This window comes from Phaethon aethereus (genome assembly GCF_964289735.1).
Source record: "Phaethon aethereus genome assembly, chromosome: 1".
In the NCBI taxonomy this organism is placed as follows: domain Eukaryota; kingdom Metazoa; phylum Chordata; class Aves; order Phaethontiformes; family Phaethontidae; genus Phaethon; species Phaethon aethereus.
Window position 1 is genome coordinate 93,967,984 of NC_138575.1, and position 22,879 is coordinate 93,990,862.

The following is a 22,879-nucleotide window of genomic DNA, read 5'->3' on the forward strand; positions in this document are numbered from 1 at the left end:
ATCTGTGTCATGTTTCAGGTCAGGCATAGTATATAATTAGGGTTGGCAAAAATGTCTGGTTGCCAACTTGTTTTTTTTCCTGCTTCACACCAGTTCTACTTCGTGCTATCTCAGTTTTCAGTATCAAAAGCCTCAATTATAGCTTATTTAGGAAACTGTCTCAAAAAAAAAAAAAAACAGAAAAAGAAAATCAGCATTCAGAGAGACGTATACCTTTGTCGCGGTGAACCTACACAAAAGTTTTCTGGATCAATCAACCCATGAAACCCAGAATCTGCAACCAAAGCAGACGTGTCCCCCTCTTGAGCCTCCTCAGAGTCTTTAAATTCAAAATTTCTTTTGGCGCAGTGCTTGGGCACCATCACAGTAATAGGCACAGTGAACATTGCAATAGCTTTCTTTAACTAGAACACAGATATCAACGCAGGAGGAAATGTTCATACCCTCTTTCAGCCTAAAGCATTTTCCAGATAGGAATTAATTTATAATGAAAACTATGATAGTCTTAATTTTTAGAAGATAAATGATTGCTAATTAGTTACAATAATTTGAAATTTTATAGCACTTTTCTCTATGGATATCAAAACACTTTGCTAAGATGGGTAAGTATTATTATCTCATTTTTCATAAGAGATAACTGAGACAGCCAGAGGTGAAATGGCTGATACAAATTGTACACGTCATTATTGGGTTTGGAATTAGAATTCAGGTCTCTGAACACTCCTTTATGTATTTACGCAACTAGTCTGTAAATGTTTCTCCAACTTCAGTGATATCAGTTATGTTACCCCATTAAAAACTCATTAATTTAATTTAATTATATAGAGATATATTGCAATAGTTATCTTTTGATTTGTTTTCTGAATGTAAAACTTTCTGCATGTCTATTTTCAAGTTTTTCTCAGCACTCCTGAGGGGTAAAATCTCATTTTAATTCTTAAATGAAATTATGCAGGCAAGTCAGACTCCGGGAGAGACTCAGAACCTTTGCATGAAGATTAAGTAGGGCAGGTTGACTATGTAATGACAAGAATGACATGTCTACAATATTTATTTGCCCTCATTGTCTTTCTGGTGGATGGCATTATGTTTGGACACTTTGCCTTTCCTGAAATACCTGTAAAGTTTGAAATGCCTCAAAAGACCTTTTCCCAAATGGATTTGCACCCAAAGCCAGAAACAAGAAATGCATTTTTAGGGGCATTTTCTTGGTATCAAAGTCAGGCTTACACATGAAAAGAGATTCGTTTGCATCCTGCCTATATTTGTCATTCTGAATATTTAGGTTTCTTTACATTCCACTTCTGAATTTTAAGGTGTTTTGTTTGGAAAGGAGACCATGTTTGAAATCAAAAGGCAGAACAACTTTAGAATAAGAGCAATGCCTGTGCTTTTTTGCTTCTTTCAGAGATGTTTATGTAAATAATCAATGTGTTTGGTTTTTATATGAAAAAAATTGGATCTTTCCCACTCCAGAGGATAATGGTAACCAGTGAAATTGTAGCAATCCGAAAATGACAGTCTGAAAGCTGAAAAACTGCTGGGGAGTGTTAGTTAAGCTGTTTAAAGCTTTTTTAAAATTGTGTTAATTGTATTAATTCAGTTCCCATGAATATAAAATGTTTTGAAGAAAGTCTTTTTTTCTTAAACATTCATCTCTCCTGCTTCTCCATTCAAGATATGGAATGGTCTCAGAATGTCTATCTCCTGATATTTTTGTGAAGTCCACCAGAAAGGTGGAGGAATGGCCTTGTTGTCTCAAAAAGAAATTTCCCCCCAGTATATTAAAGAGAAGCCCAAAGCACATAAATCTGTCTTCAGCTTCCCCTGTTACGCAATATTTAGTCTTTCTATAGCAACGTACACAGAGCCTGGAATCCTAAAACCTGACCCAGTGAATTAACTCTACACATTAGGACATATCTTTGGGGTATCCCTATTTGTAGTGTACAGGCAGAACACAAATATTATCTTTGGGAATCTCAAAGCATTTGAGAGAAAATGAAAATAGTCTAAATGGCAGATGAAGGCAAAAATACTAAAAGTTGCTCTTCACCACCACCAGGTAAAGAGGACATGCCGTCTCTTCCAAGGGAACAGGAGGGAGCCGATGAGAAGCCAGCAGAACGTGCACAGGCAGATCACAGTGGTGTCCGTGAGTATTTCCTGCTGTTACATAGTGATTTCAATACTGAAATCCCACTTCTCCCACCACTCATCCTTTCCTTACTAGTACATATTCATCTTCTGTTCTTGGTGTTGCCAAATTTCATTTTGACTCTGGTCAAAGATGACCCTTTCCAGTGAAGTTCTGGGCTGACCACTGTGTCTGCAGTTCCTGCTGTCCCTCAGCCCACAAAGTATCTCCCCTGAAAATTTTTGCTGCTTAGACCTGTCTCTGTAGCTAGTACTGCAATCAGTTTGTTAACTCCTCCAGTCTCTTTCAGTTGGAGACCTGTATTTCTCTTAACAACGTTTTCATTTTAAAATGCCTGTCCAGTGTCTATTTCATATGTTCTGCGTGTCACCTAACACACTAGATCTAGGTAGCATGCATAACAAAATCCACTAGAGAACCTCCATGGAACTTTGGAAGGATTTTGGATGCTTATATTGGCACGTTAGTTTCAACATTTTCGTATTATACCTTTTTCCTGTTATAGGATGTGTTTCGTTCCTTCCCCTAAGTCTTAAAATATGTTTTTTTGAAAGCAAATTTCTTCCTACACTTAATGCTAAACAGCAGGAAGTCCATCGTTGGGCAGAAGGGATTTTTTTTTACTGCTGCAGAGCTATGTATTTATTTAACATGGCATGTATGAACAAATTAGTCAAAGGAATTCATACCTAAGAGAGTAATTGCAATCGTCTTTGCAGAAGAAAGCAAAACTAGCCTTCCAAAGGAATCACCAACTACAGCTGAACAGGAGGAAGAAGTGGAGCAAGTGGAATCAGATGCTGAGAGCATTGGTGAGTACTGCTTTCCACTGAGGAGATGTTGGCATGACCTTAAAAATCCCACTACTTTCTAGTTTTCATTTTTTCACTGTTATTGTTATGAACTGCATCTCAGACCAGTGCCATCAAGTTACAGTTATTGAGTTTCTCTGCTCCCTTTCAGTTGGCTTACCTTGTGTCCTTCATTTTGCTCTTTCCAATGGCTGGTCTCTGACCCCTTTGGTTGTTTTTCATAGAACACCTAGGAGAGAAAAAAATCAAAAATCAAAAAAGGGTGAGAAGCTTACAAAATAAGTAATGGGGATTTGATCTGAGGTATCAGACTGGAAAGTACTTTTAACAAGTGCTTATGACTAGTTGGGAGTCAAGTTGACAGTATTCTGCATTGCAGTCTAGCAAAGAACCACACTGGGTCACATGTTAGGAGTATGCCTTTTTGAGGACAATGGCGTCTTATGGTGGTCTGTTGTATGTGTTTTTACTAATTGTTATGTATAATGATGTACGTTCAATAGCTATTGAAAAGAGACTCTTTAAACTTTGTTTAATAGCTGAAATCTAAACACCAAGCAAAGCTGAACTGAACTACTTCAGCAGGTCTTGAGTTTTAAAATCAATGTTTTTAAAATACCCTCAAAATTTTTCTTCTTTAAATTCATTTTTCAATATTCACAGTAAAGTTTTTAAAAGCCTGAGGCAGCACTTGTTACAGGCTGCTCCAGGATAAGTTGCTGCTAAGACATGGCACCCCTGTTGTGAGCTATGGAGTGCTTACTACTCTGTTGAAGGAGGCAAGGAATGTGTGAATAGTTGCCTTTTGCAGTTAGATGCAAATATCAGCAAGGAGCCTAAAATTTATGGTGAATATAAATTTCCTTTATGTTCCCACTTCTGAGATGCAGAAGGCGATTCAGAAGAGCAAGATAATAGTGAAGTACCCTCAGAGGCACAAAAGAGGCCTGAGAAGGTAGAAAAGAAAATCTCGGAAACTTTCTTCTATAACTATGAAGATATATATTCACGGCCGTTTGTCACTGAAGACTCTGGGATACCAATTAACCTTCTTACTCTTAAGTATCCTTTCTGTTGAGGCTGTGCAAATTTAAAGCTGAGGATAGTTAATATATGTTCTTAAAATTGTACTTGTCTAATTTGGCATAGCCTATGTGGCATTAGTGGGATACCTTTGGTTGAGACACAGATAAGAGTTCTGACCAGTTATGGTTTTGGGTGAATTTAATCTTAAACATTGTCTTAACCTCATAAACATTTCTTATTGGGCATAATTCTTACTGTTATAAGTACTCTTGTAGAACTAGATCATGGCCAAGTTAATGTGACCAGGTGGAAGAGTAGAATAAGAATATCCCCTCCAAAGCTCTCCCTTTCTGTGTAGCCACCGGTGTTCCCCAAGAAGCTGAGGGGAGGCCAGGAGAAGAGTAACTGTAGTACCTCATACTTCCTCACAGAACTGCTAAGGGAGAAATGCGGAAAAAAACAGGTAGATTTGTGGCCTGGTGCTCAGAAGATCTAAACTGGTAGAACGAAGGAACTGATGCCCATCAATTAAGAGCTACAATAAGTCCTCTTCTAGGAATGGTCAAGTGGGATATGATACGTGACTTTCACAAGTGCTGGTGGTTTTCTCTGCAGACACAGTTAAGCTGCTGTTGAAGACTGGGTTTTCCCTCCTTTACATCTGCCTGAAAACATTTAAGAAGTGAGCTTGAGCACTTCCTTGGTTTCATCCCTTGTCTATAGAACAGTTCCTAGTAATCTGATGTATATCTCTTACATTTTGTTTGAAAAGAGAACACCGATAGAATATGAATTCCTTGCCGTCCCAAAGGATCCAGCAGAAGCAAGAGGCATCTCTGTAGTGGAGATGAAAGGATGGAATATGAACTTTAGAAGGTCTTCACTTGTGCCTTCCCCCCAGTTATAGAGGCTTGATACATTTTACCTTCACTGTATATTGAACAAAACTGCCTTCTACCATCAGGCTTTTAGTCACCAGATTCAGTATTCCCATTTCAGTTTTGGTTTAAGTGTTTCTATCCACTTAGTAAACTTTTCTAGAAAGCCAGTGTCAAGTCTTTTCCTTATCAAACTGTTCTCAGACATTCTTTTGGATATGACTGCACCAGAAGTGTAAACCTGCTGCTGATGGATAGCCAAACACTGATGTATATAGCAGGCAACCAAGTGGTGCTCCTGGACCTGAAAACTAAATCTCAAAGTCATCTCCGGAGCAGCAGTGGTGGTGGAATTGGGTTTATCACAGTACGGCTTTTGTTTCATGTTTTAGGGTGTTAGTCACTTTCTAGAAGCAAAATGTTCACTTTGTTGACTGGTGGGAGGTTTCTACAGTTGCGCATGCATACACGTAAAAAAGTACAGTATTGATTAGGGGGTTGTGTGGACCATGCAGCGTAGGCTACTCAGCCTGTCAACATAATTGGCAGAGGACAAATATCTGCATACCTAAGTCCCGGGCTCAGGTACCTTAAAGGACTGACAGGTGCCAGCTGGGATTAGTTTTTAGAACTATTACATTCTTATTTGGCTCATATCAACTTTTTTTTTTTTGAACACTCATGTGTCCTAGTCACAGCTGATATTGCTGTAATGTTTTGCCTGCAGTTAAAATGTATAAAAGCAAGTTCCTGGATAAATGAAGAGAAAAAGTATCTGGTTTCACTCTAGTAAGCCCCTACCAAGAGCTTGGACTCTCAAATGCTTCCTCTGTATTTGAAGGACCTTACCCTGTGAAGGACTCTGCCATCTCTCAGTTGCATTATACACAAGCAAGGCTTTCAGAATACCAACCTCAGACTGTTCTGCTCCATTGTAAGCAGCTTTTTCTGGGGAATCATGGTACATCTTTATGTCTTTAGAACAATGTCATTCAGGATGGCTTTTCCACAGCTGTCTACTGACGTAGATGGCTGCTGACACAAATGCTGCTCATGGAAGTATCAGCTAGTGGGTTGAGTGGGGTAGGAATAGTGAAAGAATGCATGGTAAAGCAAATTATTTCATAGTTTGTCATGGTTCTGTCTTATATGTGCAATATACCATTTTCTGGGCATAGTAGCTTCATTCTGATATTGAGCAATAGATTGGCAGTTGTTCAGAATAAACACACAGAAAAATGCAACCTAGTTTTTATGGCAATGTCTTTTGACTAATGAGTGAGTAAATACAATATCTCAATAACTAGCAGGATAGAGACAAAGGAGTCACTACAACATGCAATGGGACTTTTGCTTTTTTCAAGGCACACCCCACTAAGCAGTACTTCGCAGTGGGAGAAAAAGGAAAGAAACCAAACCTCATCATCTACGATTATCCTTCACTGAGGCCCTACAGAATACTGCGAGGTACTGTAAAAAGTCTATTCACATTTTATACAAATGGGCCAGTGTTTATAGATCCCAGCAGATGGAGTAGTAGGTCACTTTAGAAGTTTAGAAGGAAATACAACCTTTTGGTCCTTCAAAGCAAAATAGAAAACACCAGTGTCAAAGTTTTTTATTATTGCATGTGAGGAAACTTTTATTTAGTAGAAATAGCCAACTGAGAGCTATTACTTAATGAAAAAAATAATTGCAGTGAAAGTTGAGCTCCTTCTAAGTAGATTTTCCTATTGTTTCTTCCTCTTTTCTCTGTGTGTGTGTATTTGGGCTTGTATGTTTCTTCAGATGGAACAGAGGAAGCCTATGTTTTTGGTGATTTCAATGATGCTGGCACTTTGCTGGCCAGTATTGGGAGCAGTCCTGACTACATGCTGACTATCTGGGACTGGAAACAAGAAAAGATTATGCTGAGGTCAAAAGCTTTTTCACAGGATGTTTACAAGGTCACATTTTCTGCTGGTAATGAAGAGCAACTAACTACATCTGGAGCAGGACACATCAGGTAGGTTTACTGATTAGGATTAATACATATCACCGCTAAAGTCATGATATGTAGAAGATGACTATCAGGAATGTATTATTAACAAACATGGACCAATGAGGAATTCTCTTTTACCCAGTCATTACAATTACAAAAATGAGAAAATTCAAGTCCTTCAGCCAGTTACCCAAGTCTTTTAACACCTTTGCTGTGCAAAAAGGATGATGCTTGATGTTGAATGTTGGTACCACTGGCTCCATTCTTGTAATTTCAACAAGCACCGGGGAGAATTAATAAAAAAAATGTTATATAGACATGTCTTCAAGCTGGTAATATAGCATATATGCCTCCTGTGCCTTATGAGCTTTCTACCTTTGATGAACTCATCTGCTGTTTGGCCAGCCTTTAGAAATGGTTGCCAAGCCATAGATCAGAAGGTATGCTTCCATACACTCTCTTCTTTAGTAAGTTCATGGATCCTTTTGTAATAAAAAATAAACCACAACTTTAAGCTCTTTGGGACAGGGATTAGCTTCGTGTTCTGTATTTATCCAGTGTTCAATGTTAATACACTAGAAACTTAAGATATGACTGGGATGCTATTGTAGTAGAAATGATACCTTTAAAATTATAATGCATTTAAAGTTTCTTTGAGGTTTAACAGAGGAATCAGATCAAAATCTGGGATTTGCTCTATAATGTGTTTGCAAGGTGGGTCTGAAATAGCAAATGGCTTATCTAGACCCAGAACGAATATGGTTTAGAATACATTATTTATGGAAATCTGACAAAACAAAATCTCTTATAAACTTTCTTTTGAGATAAAATACTATGAATAAACTCTGACATAGTTTTTATAACATGATAAACATGACTTTTCACCCAAATATGGTCTCAAATTCCAATTTCCAACACCTGTCAAATGTAATGTCTCTTGCCCACACAGTGAACCATCCCTAATTGCAGTAGGTGTTAATTTTTCTGTAATGCAGTAATTTTATGTTTTATACTGCTAAAAATATAATGATCAAATAGGAATAGCTATGAAGATCTAGGATAAAACCTTTGGCTCAGTGAGATTTTATAGTCAAACTCAAGTCCATGGGTGTACTTGGATGAAATTAAGTGAAGACCTTAGTCCCTTGGGTTTACAAAGTTGAGCATCATACACTGAAGACAGCAAGAGTAAAATAGGTATCCCTAAGTATGTGTATTGGTTGTAGCTGGAAAGTTGTAGCTATGTATTTTACACTTACTAATTTTAAATAGTAGTTTAATCTTCATTCTGCCCATTCCAAATCCTTTTCCTAGCTTTTTCATCGGGGTTGTATAGGGAAATGTTTGTGTAGTTACAAAGCTTTATCTAATTTTAAAAAGAAAAAGCCAAGGTCTCCTGTGAAAAAGAATAATAAATTAACAGCCCTTACCTCAGAGGCGTCCCTAGTAAGATTATTACAGTGTCCGACAGGGACTGAAGAATGTGTTTAGCAAATCTTGTTTCAGAGCACGATGTTTTTTGTGTGCTCAGGTTCTGGAAGATGGCGCTCACATTCACTGGTCTTAAGTTGCAAGGAGCTTTAGGCAGGTTTGGAAAAACAGCAGTGACCGACATTATAGGTTATGTAGAGCTGCCTGATGGGAAGGTAAGTAAGAAAAAGTTCAATTGATTTTATTTTCCCTCTCAGGTTTTGATATAAAGTCTACTGACTCAGTTGGAGAGTTACTATTTGCTTCAAGGTGATTTAAATTAGACCCTCAATGCTCTGATAAGCTAATATTGACATTAATTTGCCAAAAACTTGGCTTGCTTTGTAACAATTGAAAAGTACAGATAGTACTGAAATTCCCAGACAAAAGATCTCTGTTGGCTTAGAGCTGAGGCTCCTCTAATGGTATAGTGAAAATGTTAATGTGAATAAATACAATGACTTTAACCATTTCAGTGCATGTAAATTATGTCACATTGCTAAAAAGTTGAATCTGCTCACCCTTTACACCTTCTCTTGCAAATATCTGTACATTACTATCAATTTAATGCTTTCATGGAAGGAAGCCACAAATGTTAACCAGATTCTTGCCAGTATTTCTGCATGGTTAGGTGCAGGTGCTTATTTGCATATTTTCATTTGCTTTGAAGGTTATCTCAGGGACTGAGTGGGGCAACTTGCTGCTTTGGGAAGGGGGCCTCGTTAAAGTAGAGCTCTGTCGATCTGGACACAAGCCCTGTCACAGTGGCCCTGTCAGCCAGTTAGTTCTGGATGAAGGAGAAATTGTCACTGTTGGAAAGGATGGCTTCATTCGGGTAAGTTTTTCTTCTGCTCTGCCTTTAAGTGTGCAAATTTGTGGTCAGCAAGTAAATATTACATATTTTCTTTACCAGGACTTAATTATGGAGGGAATTTTGCAATGCGGTTTCTTTCTGAGAATGACTTTTTAGGACAAACAGAATAAGAGCACATCTCCACAGTGTATATGCTTGACCAACCTGATCTCCTTCTATGACCAGGTGACCCGCCTAGTGGATGAGGGAAAGGCTGTGGATGTTGTCTACCTGGACTTTAGTAAAGCCTTTAACAGCGTCTCCCACAGCATTCTCCTGGAGAAACTGGCGGCTCGTGGCTTAGACAGGTTTACTCTTCGCTGGGTGAGGAACTGGCTGGATGGCCAAGCCCAGAGAGTTGTGGTGAATGGCGTTAAATCCGGCTGGCAGCCGGTCACAAGCAGTGTTCCCAGGGCTCGGTTCTGGGGCCGGTCTTGTTCAATATCTTTATAGATGATCTGGATGAGGGGATCGAGTGGTCCCTCAGTAAGTTTGCAGATGACACCAAGTTGGGTGGGAGTGTTGATCTGCTGGAGGGTAGGAGGGCTCTGCAGGGGGATCTGGACAGGCTGGATCGATGGGCAGAGGCCAACTGTATGAGGTTTAATAAGGCCAAGTGCAGGGTCCTGCACTTTGGCCACAACAACCCCATGCAACGCTACAGGCTTGGGGAGGAGTGGCTAGAGAGCAGCCCGGCGGAAAGGGACCTGGGGGTGCTGGTTGACAGCCGGCTGAACATGAGCCGGCAGTGTGCCCAGGTGGCCAAGAAGGCCAACAGCGTCCTGGCCTGTATCAGGAATAGTGTGGCCAGCAGGAGTAGGGAAGTGATTGTGCCCCTGTACTCGGCACTGGTGAGGCCGCACCTTGAATCCTGTGTTCAGTTTTGGGCCCCTCACTACAAGAAGGATGCTGAGGTGCTGGAGCGTGTCCAGAGAAGGGCAACGAAGCTGGTGAGGGGTCTGGAGCACAAGTCTTATGAGGAGCGGCTGAGGGAACTGGAGTTGTTTAGTCTGGACAAGAGGCGGCTGAGGGGAGACCTTATCGCTCTCTACAACTACCTGAAAGGGGGTTGTGGCGACGAGGGTGTTGGCCTCTTCTCCCAAGTAACTAGTGATAGGACAAGAGGAAATGGCCTCAAGTTGTGCCAGGGGAGGTTTAGATTGGATATTAGGAAAAACTTCTTCACTGAGAGAGTGGTCAGGCATTGGAACAGGCTGCCCAGGGAGGTGGTGGAGTCACCATCTCTGGAAGTGTTCAAAAAACGTGTGGATGTGGCGCTTCAGGACATGGTTTAGGGGACATGGTGGTGCTGGATTAATGGTTGGACTTGATGATCCTGAAGGTCCTTTCCAACCTAGTGATTCTGTGATTCTGTGATTCTGTGAATCAGATAGTGTTCACACCACATTCTGTGTTTAATGCTAAATTAATCACCTTTTACTCTAATAAATCAAAATAATTTTCAGTGATTCCCTAACAGCTTTGTTCTTGCCTGCATTCTAACACTTTTTTTTCTTCTGTAGTTTTGGTTAATCTTTATGCTTTTCAGGCCTATTAATATATCATTTTGATGGATAAATTACAGCAATATTTGAAATTAATTTTCTGAGTATTTGATAGCTCAGACTATTAATGTTAAAATGACATAGAAATTAATTAGCATGTCAGATATACTAAAATAGAGGAACAATTAAAAGAAAAAGCATCCTGAAGTAAATATATAATTATATAAATTAAGGTCAAAAACTTTTCCTTATCCATACCACCAGTTTCTGATCTTAGCTGTCAATTACCAAGGATTTTGCAATCTTGTTTGCCTGCTTTTTAAGAGAAGACGTGATGTATCTTCTACTGATGTGTGAAAGACCCAGATAATCAATGGGAAGCTGACTGTTACAGACAGTGGAGGGTTTCAAACACCCTGGAGTTTTTGTTGTTGTTGTGTTTTATAAATTGATATTATCCCATTAGGAAAATTCACTTGGTTATAAGGGTGCCAACTGATGTCTTGTCCTTACCCCTGAAACAAGGATCTTCTTTGAATTCTTGAACACAGATGTGTTGGATTTGCCATTCTTTCTTCTGTGCTGCCTCAGTATGAGCAATGCTGAGAGCAGGCAGGTATCATTTACTCCCTATAGTTCTGAGGCTGCTGTGTATAGCTTTGCTAGTGCCAGGGCTGAATTTAAGCTACTGTTGTTTCAGAATTGGACAGAGAACCTTTACATATACTTTGCATTGCACCCAAATGTGTCAAATAATAGTTGCTGACTGTCACTGTTCTAAGTTACATTCAAAGCAGCGAGGCAGATATGACGGCTTTCATACTCTACCTGTAGAATCTACACTGCCCTGGTTCCTTATAATTTTGAATTACCGTATTAGTTGTGTATGAAAACATAACCTGTCCCTATAAAAACCCCCTTTTTTTTTTAATGCTTCCAATGCCATGAAGGTGTGGAACGTTGAGACAATAGATGCTGCTGATTCTGTGGATGACACAGGGTTACTGGAGATGGAGCCTATGAATGAACTTCATGTTGGCAGGAATGTCAGTCTGAGTTTCATGTCAAAAGTTCATGACTGCGGACAGCCTATTTGGTATGCTCAGGTAAGACACACTCAAGTACGTACATGTCTGTGGAGAATAACAGAATGAGGGAGGTGATGTCAAGTAACAGCAGGAGTCCCTTACAAGTCAATATGTTTCTTTTTGGTAGAATTCAGTCTTCTGGAGAATTATGTATATAGATATATAATATCTTCTTATTTTATATATATCTATATATAAAAAATCCTCTTTCAAACACTGGAACAGGCTTCCTAGAGAGGTGGTTTATGTTCCATGCCTGTCAGTGTTTAAGAGGCATTTGGACAATGCCCTTAATAATATGCTTTAACTTTTGGGCAGCTCTGAAGTGGTCAGGCAGTTGGACTAGGTGACCTTTGTAGGTCCCTTCCAGCTGAACTATTCTATGCTAGGCCACACTATATTTTTAGTGTATAGTAACATGTGAGACTGGCTTTCCAAGCCAGAACTGCATAAGAATAGGAGAATGTCAAAAGGTATTGTCCAAGTTCTGAACATCCTGGACTGATGGAGAGGACTGATAGGACCAACATCACCATATTCAGTTGTTTCAGTTTCACAACGATAATCATTAAGGAATTTTTAAGGAATCATCGTGGGCAGTTTTATTTCCAAATTGAGTTTGAAAATATTCAGGTTACGTGTTTTGTTTTTTCTTCTTCAGGATACCAATGGAGCAATCTGGAAGCTAGATTTGACTTTTTCAAATACGGTAAGTTTGTCTTCTTTTTTAGTTCTGATTTCTTCAATTCTTTTGCAATAACTTCCTTTAACTATACTAGATGCATATACAATGAAGTTTGTGCTTTATGAAGCTGCACAGTTGAAAATTTTAGCATTGAAACAGATTATTTTTCTTAAAAATTTATTTTCGTAATGTTATTGATTACAGTGATTGTGCAGGATTTAAAAAAATAGTTTGATTTTTGATTCCTGAAATTTTGTCTGCCAAATTCAAGTTACCTCAAAGGAGTTTATCCTCATAAACTGGTAATAAGGTTGCATGGATGCAGGAAATGAGTTCAAGGAGTATTGATATATCCTATCTAGATAGGTGTTTGAAACAATCCTTACTGTTGTCTCTAAATGACATAAAGGACTAGGGAAAACAAGGAGAAGATGAAATGCACTTCACATGTTTTATCCTACTGGTTATTAGTGTTACTGCTGGAGATGTTTTTGATGGAGAAATAGATGACACGGTTAGAATGGGGGCATTTAATTTATGCTTCCAGACATATTAAAGTAAATGGGAACAATCCCCTGGAGTGGAATAAAGTTATGTGGTAACAGGTAAAATTATGTCCCAATAATTTTATGGTAAATAAAAGATGAACAAAGCATACTATAGAAACCAATGTAAAAAATGTATAGCAAAACCTAGAATTCCTTGGATGATGAAATGATTTCCCAGGCAGCATAAGCCCTAGGCTTGAGAGCATTTTCTTTGCAACAGCTCTTTGTTAAAAATACTAATTCCAAACCTGAAACCACTTAATGAAAGGCATTCCCCTTTATTTTCACGTAGAAAATGGTGGAATTCTAAATGAACTTAATGTTCCTACACTAATTTTGCTCGTGAACTTCTTATGAACAATTAAATAAGGAAAAAAAAAGGGAATTGCACATAGGTACCTCATGAATGCCAAATTTTGTTCACACAAACAGCACTTGTCTAGATTTTTCAGGTTCACTGTAGGTATGGCTGGTAATACCTTGTAAGTGCAGCTCCACAATGTAGCAGAATTTCTGTTCTTCTGTTTTTCACTGCAGACCCATGATCCAGAGTGCCTGTATACCTTTCACTCTGGAAGGATTGAGGCCATGAGTGTCTCTCCAATTACATACCTTATGGCCACGACTGCTCTTGACCGTAAGTACACTATTCCTTTCCTCTGACACCATTGTAATTGTTTTTAAAGAGCAATGGTGCTTGGTTTGGAACTATTCTGTTTTGAACTGAAGTTGTGTATTTGCTCTTGAAAAGTCACTTTACAGACAATTGTTATTCCTGGGATAACTTGTTTAATAGTTAAGACAAATCACTAAAGTTTTGAAATAATGCATTTACTGCTTCATTTTAAAAGCCTGGAATTTTGACAAGAGAAGCTTTTAATGGGAAACTTTGTAAATTCTATTCGTTCTGAAGGAACAGCTGAAAAGATGAGACATTTGGTTTGAATAAATGCACTTGTATTTAAAGCTCTGGATTGATAAGTGTCGGAATTTTTGTTTTGTATTTACATACATCTCTAGCACTGTTTAAGGCATTATGAGTATTAGTATTTGTGGTTTTCTTAGAAAATGCAATAGCTATCATGCTTTCAACAACAGCTAACATGTATTTACAGACATATTCATTTAACTTATATAAATATTGCAATTTGGGCCTCTCTCACTTAGCTTTATCATGCTTTGAAAGAAGAACCACTGGCCAGAACATTAACAATGTTATTTACACTTCCCAGAAAATGCTTTAACTCAATTCTTGTCAGCAATATCTTGACATTTGTCTGTGTTTACAATGTACATGCTCTTCTAGCCCGAAGACAAACTCCTACCAGTTGAGCAAATGACACTAAGGGTATATGCCAGCTGGAATGGAATTTTATGCAGACCAATATGTGTGTCTATGAGTCTATTAATTTCACCTCTGGTGAAACTGACTTTTCTTTGGACAATCTCCCATTTTCATCCATTTAGATATTTTCCTCCCTAGGCTATCCCAAATAGTAGCATATCATCTTTTCCTATGATGTCAGTACAGATTTTCTTTACAGTATCACAAATTCTGTGATTACTTGAAAATTACACATGGTGGTCAGCATGGGACTTCTTGCATCCCTCAGCCCCAACAACTCTTGGGAGCATGTAAGTTAAAGAGAGAATAAAGCTTATGTTTTGTTCATGAGCACCATGCTAGCTGTGGTACTTTCTAACTATCAGTTATGTCTTTCCAGGTGAACTCAAAGAGGAAAATTAATAACATTCTATCCACCTTTTAATTCAAATAAATAGGCATTTCTCCATAAATCTTAAAATGTAAGTGATGTTACAAGAAACAAATTCTTACTGTGGCCTTTCCACACAGGGTCAGTGCGTATCTATGATTTCATCAGCAACAGTCAACTGAGTGAAATTAAGTTTAAACAAGGAGGAACAGCACTGACATGGGCACCTCGTGTTGTGAGTTTTTGCTAGTGTGTTAACAAAAAATCGGAAAGGACCTATAAGTGTGCCAGCATGAAGAAAGTTGCTCACCATACAAGTCTTTAAAGAAACCACTGTTAGGCCATGGTGGAATTTACTGTAGTTGTATGTATATATAAGTTTGTGGAGTAGTATGCATGTATATAGTACGTGTACAGTTTGGCTTTACTGTGGATTATCAGGTATCCTACTTTGTGTCTTCCTGCAGTTTTAAAATCAGATCTCAGTATGCAGTCCCAGAAGTAGTCTTAGTTTATAGACTAACAGCTTCTATTTAACCCACACAGAGTAATTGTCAATTAACATGAGTTAGTTAACACATTTCGAAATGACAGCCCAGACAATCCACAAACATTTGGAGATAAATCATAAAAAACTGTTGCCAGAACTGATCATTTGTGGAGTGTGGAGTCTACCACTTTCAGACATATTTGCTAATTTTAATTAAACTGGTGTCTAGTTATGTTCTTGAGGAAGCATAGCAAGCCTGGTGGGTTAATTATAAGCAAATTTATGGGGGAAGGTGCTTACTTGAATTTCCAAAGTGAGGGTAACACTGGGATAGTGCTCTTGTAACTATAATTCTGGCCATGCAGACTTTCAGGGATGCTGTTAGGTGATGACCTATACATTCAAGAGGTAAGCTGACTGCCACAATAAATTGTACAGCATTACAAAACTGACTCAGTTCAGTTTTACAAAAGTTGGTGCTAAACACAATTTGAAATATCAAGGGTACTTAGTCTATCTAGCTGCATTTAAAATCCCATTAGGTACTTACATACAACTTAAGGTGTTCAAATGTATTTGGAAATCTGTGCTATTAATCTAAGAAAATTTCATACAATATACTTTGAAGCATCTGTATACCATAGTATCCTCACAGGCAAGCTAGCAACATACAGGTTAGATAATTGAACAGTGACATGGATTTAAAACTGCCTAAGTAGCTGGGCCCCAGGGAGTAGTGATCAGCAGCACAAAGTCCAGTTAGAGGCAAGTCTTTAGCAGTGTCCCCTAGGGGTTGCCAATATTCTTCATTAATTACCAGGACACTGGAATAGAGTGCACCCTCAGCAAGTTCACAGATCATAGAAAACTGGTACTCTAGAGGGTTGTGCTGCCATTCAGGGGGATCTGGACAGGCTGGAGAATTGTGCTGTGGAGAGTCTCATGAAATTGTACAAGGGAGAATGCAAAGTCCTGCATCTGGGTAGGAATAAGCCCAGGCACCAGTACAGGCTGGGGGCCCACCAACTGGAAAGCAGTTCTGCAGAGAAGGATCTTGTGATCCTGGGGGACACCAAGCTGGCCACGAGCCAGCAATGCACCCAAAGAAGTCCAACAGCATCCTGGGCTGCATTGGGAAAGGCATTACCAGCTGGTTGAGGGAGGTGATCCTTCCTCTTTACTCAGCACTGGGGAGGCCACATCTGAAGTGCTGGCTCTCTAGTAGAGGAAAGATATGGAATTAATGGAGTCAAACACAGAGCGATAAATTTGAGGTCCATGAGTGACTCCTTTTGGTCATTTACTGAGCAATGCTATCATACACCATATTATTACTGAGGGTTTCTTTAAGATAAGACACCATGGGCTGATCTCCCTGAATAACAGGAAGAGAGTTACCCCCAGGTCCCTTCTGAACAACAAACTTTTTCATACCTAAGATCCTACTTTTGCCAGTTGCTCACAGAGGTTATCCATTCACTTTCATCTCTTCACACAGCAATTCTTCTTCTGTTCTCATTTCTGGTGTGCATTAATATTGATCTGTGCCATGTCTGAAGCTGGCTCAGCTTGTAAATCACTTCAAGACACTACTGTGTATGGCCAATATCAGCTAAATCTGCAAGTCCAGCTAGATCCAGCTAAAACACAGGCCTGTTTCTGCTAACTCTTCTCTCTCAAAATTCAAGCCTGTCTACATTGTTAGCAATCAGCTTACTTACAGGGCCTATGGTAAAGACTCCATAGCCTCCTCTTTCCATCTCAAGTAGCTGTCACTGTTGACAACTGTACGTTACATGAAGTCAGCCAGACCCAAGTCTGTGCCCTCACCTCTTTAAAAGTCATACCCACATTCGATGCCCAATATTATATTCAGAGTTATATAATAATTCATTTTTTGAGTTCAAGCTTTTCTCCTTAAGAGGAAGCTACTGATGTATTTGTATATCAGTATGAATTACGTCTTCTTCAGACGTTACAACCACATCCTCATTAACATTTCCAGTCTCAATGGCATGTTTGTAAAAAAACCCCACAATCCAAACCAAAAAATACCCCCCAGTCCTCCCATTCCCTTTACGGTAGCATATTAGAGAGAGTAAACAACATTTCCCATGTATGAAACATTCTTTGTGCTTTAGCAACACTTCCACGTAAAATAAGTTACAGGTTAACACCAGAGCATGTGCCATACAAATTCTCAGATGTACACTGTGATTTTTTTCTTCATTCTTCCACTCAAAGGTAAATCCTAAAGGAGGTCTAATTGCTGTGGGATTTGAAGATGGTGTTGTCCGCATAATTGAAGTTTATGATCCCAAAGGACTGCCTGTTCTTGCAGGACAGACCAATACAGAGAATGCAAAGATAAATCTGAAACAAGCTTTCAAACCTCATGCTAGTGCAGTTACAGCCTTGGCGTATGAACGAAATGGAGATGTGTTTGCCACAGGGGTATGTATCACTTCTTTTGGTTATTTTTATTAAGCCACAAATATAGAGATTATTTAAAGACATAAGGTAAAGTTTGTTTACTGACAACACAGTTATACTTCTGTTACTGCTGTTGATTGCTTCTTGCAGTTCTCTGTGGTGCTGGGGGAAGAGAAGGATCTGTTTGCACTCATATTTGTTTTCTGAAAGAAAGCAGCTGTGCAGTTCATACAATTCATTTTGTGAATTACTGGACTGTTTAGTGTGAATACTGTAATCCCCTTCGAAGATGGATTTGGTTCATTTTGGAATTAGTTTAGTAGTATCTTAGAATTAGTAAAAGCAAGTCCATTCATACACCACCTTGGCAGCACTCCAGCTGCTACCCAGCGCTGCTTAGCCTTACAACAGGATCAACCATTTAGTTTGTCAACGTGCCTGCTAGTCTTCAAGATGATTTCCAGTCAATGTGGTCTCTCTTTTTAAAAGCTAGCCTTCAGCCATGATCAGTGCATTTGCAGTTATGCATTCTTTGAGCTAAATCACCATGCATGTCACTTAATGCAGGGTTTAAGCAGCAATGCATTGTGTTGTGTACCAGTTCTGGATTTTCTTGTTATCTGGGGCAATCAACCTGTGCTGCCTCACCTGAAAAATCAATCCTGAGCCTGAGCTTTAAAGGAGCTGCTGGGGCAATGGGCAAGAAAGCGCATGGCTTAGGATCCCAGGTGAGGCCCATTAGAGTGATTAAGGGTTATGGGTGCACTCAGGGCCCTAGAGCAAGGTGGGCAGGATTTCTGTTTCCTCCCCATAATCATCATGGAAATTCAATTCTAAGTTCTGAGGCACTTGTAAGTCCCCCTGTTGAGCCACAAAACATTTGAAGTATGTGTTTATGTCATAAAGTACTTACAGTCTTTTGAATTTTTGGTCAGCTTTGATTCAGTCATCATCTTTATGTTTTTTTTTTCTCAGAGTAAAGACAAAACTGTTTTCTTTTTTGCTGTTGATGACGAATATGAGCCAATTGGATTCATTTGTGTCCCTGGGCCTGTGCAGGCATTACAGTGGTCTCCACCTTCTCATGTGAGTAATGCATGTTTGTTTTCTTTCCTTTCCACAGTGTTAAAATGTAATTTTGAAAAGAACTTCCATTGAAAATAGATGAAGATCCATGACACTAGCCATGTTCTCTACAGACACTGCAAAAGACGTTTTCCTACTTTGTTTTTCATGTTGCTTCAGAACGAGAGGTTCTGTGTAGCTTATCTCTGCTTCAGTCACTTTGGGCATATTTTGGACTTTGGATAATAAAGAGCAGAAACATATGCAAACTACAATTTTTTTTCTCAGTTTTTTGAGATCCTGCCTTGAAAAAACAAGCCTGTGCCTTAGCTTTTGGGAGGTCTTAGTCTTCTTTGAGAAAAGAGTTATTTGAGCATTATTGCCTGTGCCTCTTGCCACCATATTAAAACAGGCTTTTGCAAAGCTTTTGGACCACATTAAGACAGCTTTTGGGTGCTTCTTGGAATTCACGCTCTGTGTTTGAAGTGTGTTGGTGACATATTAAAATAGATTTTTGCTGAAGTTTTGGTTGATCCAGTATTGTTGTTTAGAAGGGAGATTGTTCATTACATTTAGATGCTGACAAAGTGGCCAGCAAGATATGTTATACTGGTGCACAGTGGCAAAGTGTAGCTATTACTGCTTGTTCATGGGAACTGATAAAAACTGCATTGGCAAAAGAACTCTTGCTGGTATGAACTCTATCTTACTGCAGAAATGACAGATCTTGATCTGACAGCTGCATTTTGAGTCCTTTCCTTGAGGACAAGGTATTCCTAAAAAAGCACCCATCATGTGTTTGATATGTTAGGTTCCCTCTGAGTAATTTTGTCTACCGGTATCAGGTCTCCACTGCTAGTTATGAACACTTACTAAACATAGTACAAACATCTAAGTGTTACACTACTTTTTTTTCCTCTTTAAAAAAACCCACCTTGGTGATTAAATACTATACATTTAATGAATGCGTTTGTAAGGCTGAGATTTTATAGACATCAGAACCATATAATTTCTAGGTGAGGTTTCTGTAGCAACTCTAATATGCCCCCTTTACACATTTTTAGTGGTGGGTCAGATAAAATAAGCCTTTTCTATTCTCCAGATCCCTTAAAAAATTGAAACTAAATACAGATTTGCCTTTTAAAATCTCGAAACACTAAATAATTATTACCCTTACCTCGCCTATTCTTCCTAACTTTGCATTTTAAAGGACCTGGAAGGTACCAGCAAAGAACAAACAAACTCAAAGCTAAATAGCATTTAGCAAGATTCTGAGTCTTGAAAATGTAAGGGATTTATTAGTATAGAAACGTATGAACTTTCAAGCACTTATCAAAACAAAACCTCAGCTCCTAACTTTTGGGTCAGATCCATCCTTTAATTTAACCAAACAGCCAAAATATCATCATGCTGCTTCACAGCTAGACAGTGTCAGAACAATAGCTGTTTTGTATATGGAAAGAACTTCTTCAATTCCTCACCTTTACCTAGGATACATAGTATAAAAGAAGCCCACTGATTTCTGATGTCCATTTAAAAGTGTCCATTTAAATAAGAGCACAGTTAGATTTAATGCCTTGTGGCTGGAGTTTGGCTTTGTGCCTATGTATCTTCTGACTAACTTTTTCCCACTTCTCTCAATTCCATGTATGTTTCTGCCCTATACTTGCATTTTCTGTGTTTTCGTACAGGTAAAGAGCACGCTGCTCATCCTTTGTGAGAATGGCTTTGCTCTCCAGGTTCCTGCCCCTCACCCTGAGGAACAGGATACAGTGTCCACCTATCAAATAAAAAACCTGCCAACGCAGTACTTTCATTTTTATAGCATTAAATCCCAAATCAAGGTAAAGAACTCTCCTGTGGAGGAATTTCATGTTCTTCATGTGCCAGAGGACAAAACTACCCAAAAAGGTTTCTAGTCTCTATAATGCATCATAGGATTTTTGCTAGGCTTCTTGAAAGGGAATGCCAGGTAGAGTCCATTTGTGGCTGAGTTTCAACTTTTGAAATTATAAGTTATTGTTTGTCTATTCAAATAGAACATACACCACACCAGAACTCCAGTGAGCATGCTCTCAGTCCCATGTTCAATCCACCACAATCCAACAGCCTCTTTGATTCTATTTTTAACCTATGATTTCTCTGCTTGCTTTATTAACTGCTCCTGTCTTCTGAGTGGTGTATTACTGAATGGCAGGCAAAGACTCATTTTTTGTTAAAACTAGAAGGAAGTCAGCATTCAGGAGAAAGATTTCTTGGTGTTTTTTTCACAGGAAGAACCGTAAGAATGATCACAAAGCTAGCATACATATGTAAGGAAAGATTGAAAGAATCTGTATGTGGTTTTTGGCGGGGGCGGGGGAGTGTTTTGGGTTTTTTAGTTAAAAGAGAATAATATTGTTGGGAGACACTTTTTAATCTTTAAAAATAAAAAAAGGTTTCTACAGAGAGAAGGAATATCAATTGCTCTATTTTTCCTCTAGGAACTGATCAATAATTAATAAGTTGCAACAAGGATATTTTAGATAAGATATAAGAAAAGATTTCTAACAGTAAGGGTGGTGAAGCACTGAAATAGTTTGCATAGGTTGTAGAGTCCCTGTAGCAGACTTTTAAAGGGTAGCTCAGACAGACATTAGCTGATAATATTTAAGGCTTAGCTGATTCAGCTTTTGGGCAGAAGAATGCTCTTTTGAGATCCTTTCCAGACCTTTCTCTATGACTTGCTATCTAACATCTTCTTAGGAAGATCATGTTTTAGGGAATGTTTGATGTTTGTTTATGCTGAAGTAGGCTTGAATGGAAAGGGTGCTTTAAAGGTTTTATAAATCCGCAAATGTCTTCCCTTCATTATTCAGAAGTAAAGTCTATTACAGCTTCTCTTTTTTACTCTACTTCAATGACGCATTAGAACTTGGGAATCTGAGTTCAGCTTTCCAGTGCTTTTCTTTTTCCTGGGCAGGCACAGGACAGGGCTTAGGAGTTCTGCAGAAGTAGTATGCTAATAGTGGTTAATTTGGGGAGTAACCTCTCCAAGGAAATGCTGAAGTCTGCTTCTCATGCAGAATGGTTTCTGTTTCAAAGGGCCATGAGTTAAAATTCTTTGGAGGAGGGAAATGGGGGCATTTTCACTGGAGACTCCCATGAAGTTGGGAGTTGATCTCTGCTTAGTTGAAGGAAAAGAGATTTCTCTAGATATGCCATATATATAATGCCAGGTCCACCTTTGATTTAATTTATGAGATTCCTTCAATCAGTAATGCATGGAGTGCCTGGGTTTCGTGTCTCTCTGTTTCTCTGCTTGATGTAATAGCTGGAAGAGGAGATAGCACTGAGAGAGGAAAAAAGGCAGGAGAAGGAGAAAGCAAAGCTTGAATGGATAAAGCAGCAACAGGAGATGGGAAAGGAGATAGAAGAACCACCTGAAGAGGAATCCGAAGAAGAGCCATTGCCACCTCTCTACATACCAGAGGAGCCCAGTCCCATCCTCTGTGGGTTTTATTCAGCACCAGGAAGATTTTGGCTTTCCTTGGTAAATCAATTTTTATTTCATGTTGACAGGATTGCAAGGAGTGGCAACCCTCACATCAGAGTGCCTTAGAAAACTTATGATTTGAAACCTGCTATCTCTAGGACGTGGAATCCCCTTCATACTTGATCATTTCAGTGGTCTTTGTGAAGTAAATCAGTAGTGTCACTCCAATTCAGATTGCTCAGTAAAGTTCCGATAGGTATGCTTCTTGGTGATGCCTGAATGGGCACAAAGACTAAGCTGTTCCCTCACAAGGTAGAATCTTAACATATTGGTTGGATGGCTTGTAATGCCAGTGATCATGATAGATTTTTCTCTGTGGGTAGATAGGATCTCTAGATGTTTGGAAGTAACATTTTCTATCCTATAGTAGATCCTTAAGAAAGGAAGAATTAGTCTGAAAATTGCATTTGTCTGGTCAGCTGCTTCAGTGTTCTTTTGTTACCATTTCTTTATGGTCCTTCTCCTCTTCAGGGTGGATATGACTCAGGGTTCCTCTATCATTGTGAATTCTCCTCAAATGATCACCAAGATGACCCTGAAAACAGGAGAGATGAACCCTTTGAAGTGATTCCTATAGAGGACACTGACAACAATCCCATCCGCCAAATCTCCTTCTGGTAAAACATTGTAGTGTAAC

At 39.0% G+C, this 22,879-nt stretch overlaps 1 protein-coding gene across 1 annotated transcript in view; it reads left to right on the forward strand.

Moving 5' to 3' along the window:
* Positions 1-22,879, forward strand: part of CFAP44 (cilia and flagella associated protein 44) — a gene marked incomplete at both ends in the record, with an annotated part of 48,847 nt that overhangs the window by 3,136 nt on the left and 22,832 nt on the right. Inside the window, 17 exon segments of the mRNA XM_082005566.1 lie at positions 2,066-2,155; positions 2,878-2,970; positions 3,861-4,032; positions 5,079-5,241; positions 6,239-6,341; positions 6,663-6,879; positions 8,387-8,501; positions 8,996-9,160; positions 11,634-11,789; positions 12,433-12,480; positions 13,542-13,641; positions 14,860-14,954; positions 17,454-17,663; positions 18,618-18,728; positions 20,399-20,551; positions 22,021-22,239; positions 22,714-22,859. Coding sequence (XP_081861692.1) covers positions 2,066-2,155; positions 2,878-2,970; positions 3,861-4,032; positions 5,079-5,241; positions 6,239-6,341; positions 6,663-6,879; positions 8,387-8,501; positions 8,996-9,160; positions 11,634-11,789; positions 12,433-12,480; positions 13,542-13,641; positions 14,860-14,954; positions 17,454-17,663; positions 18,618-18,728; positions 20,399-20,551; positions 22,021-22,239; positions 22,714-22,859 — 2,356 coding nt within the window.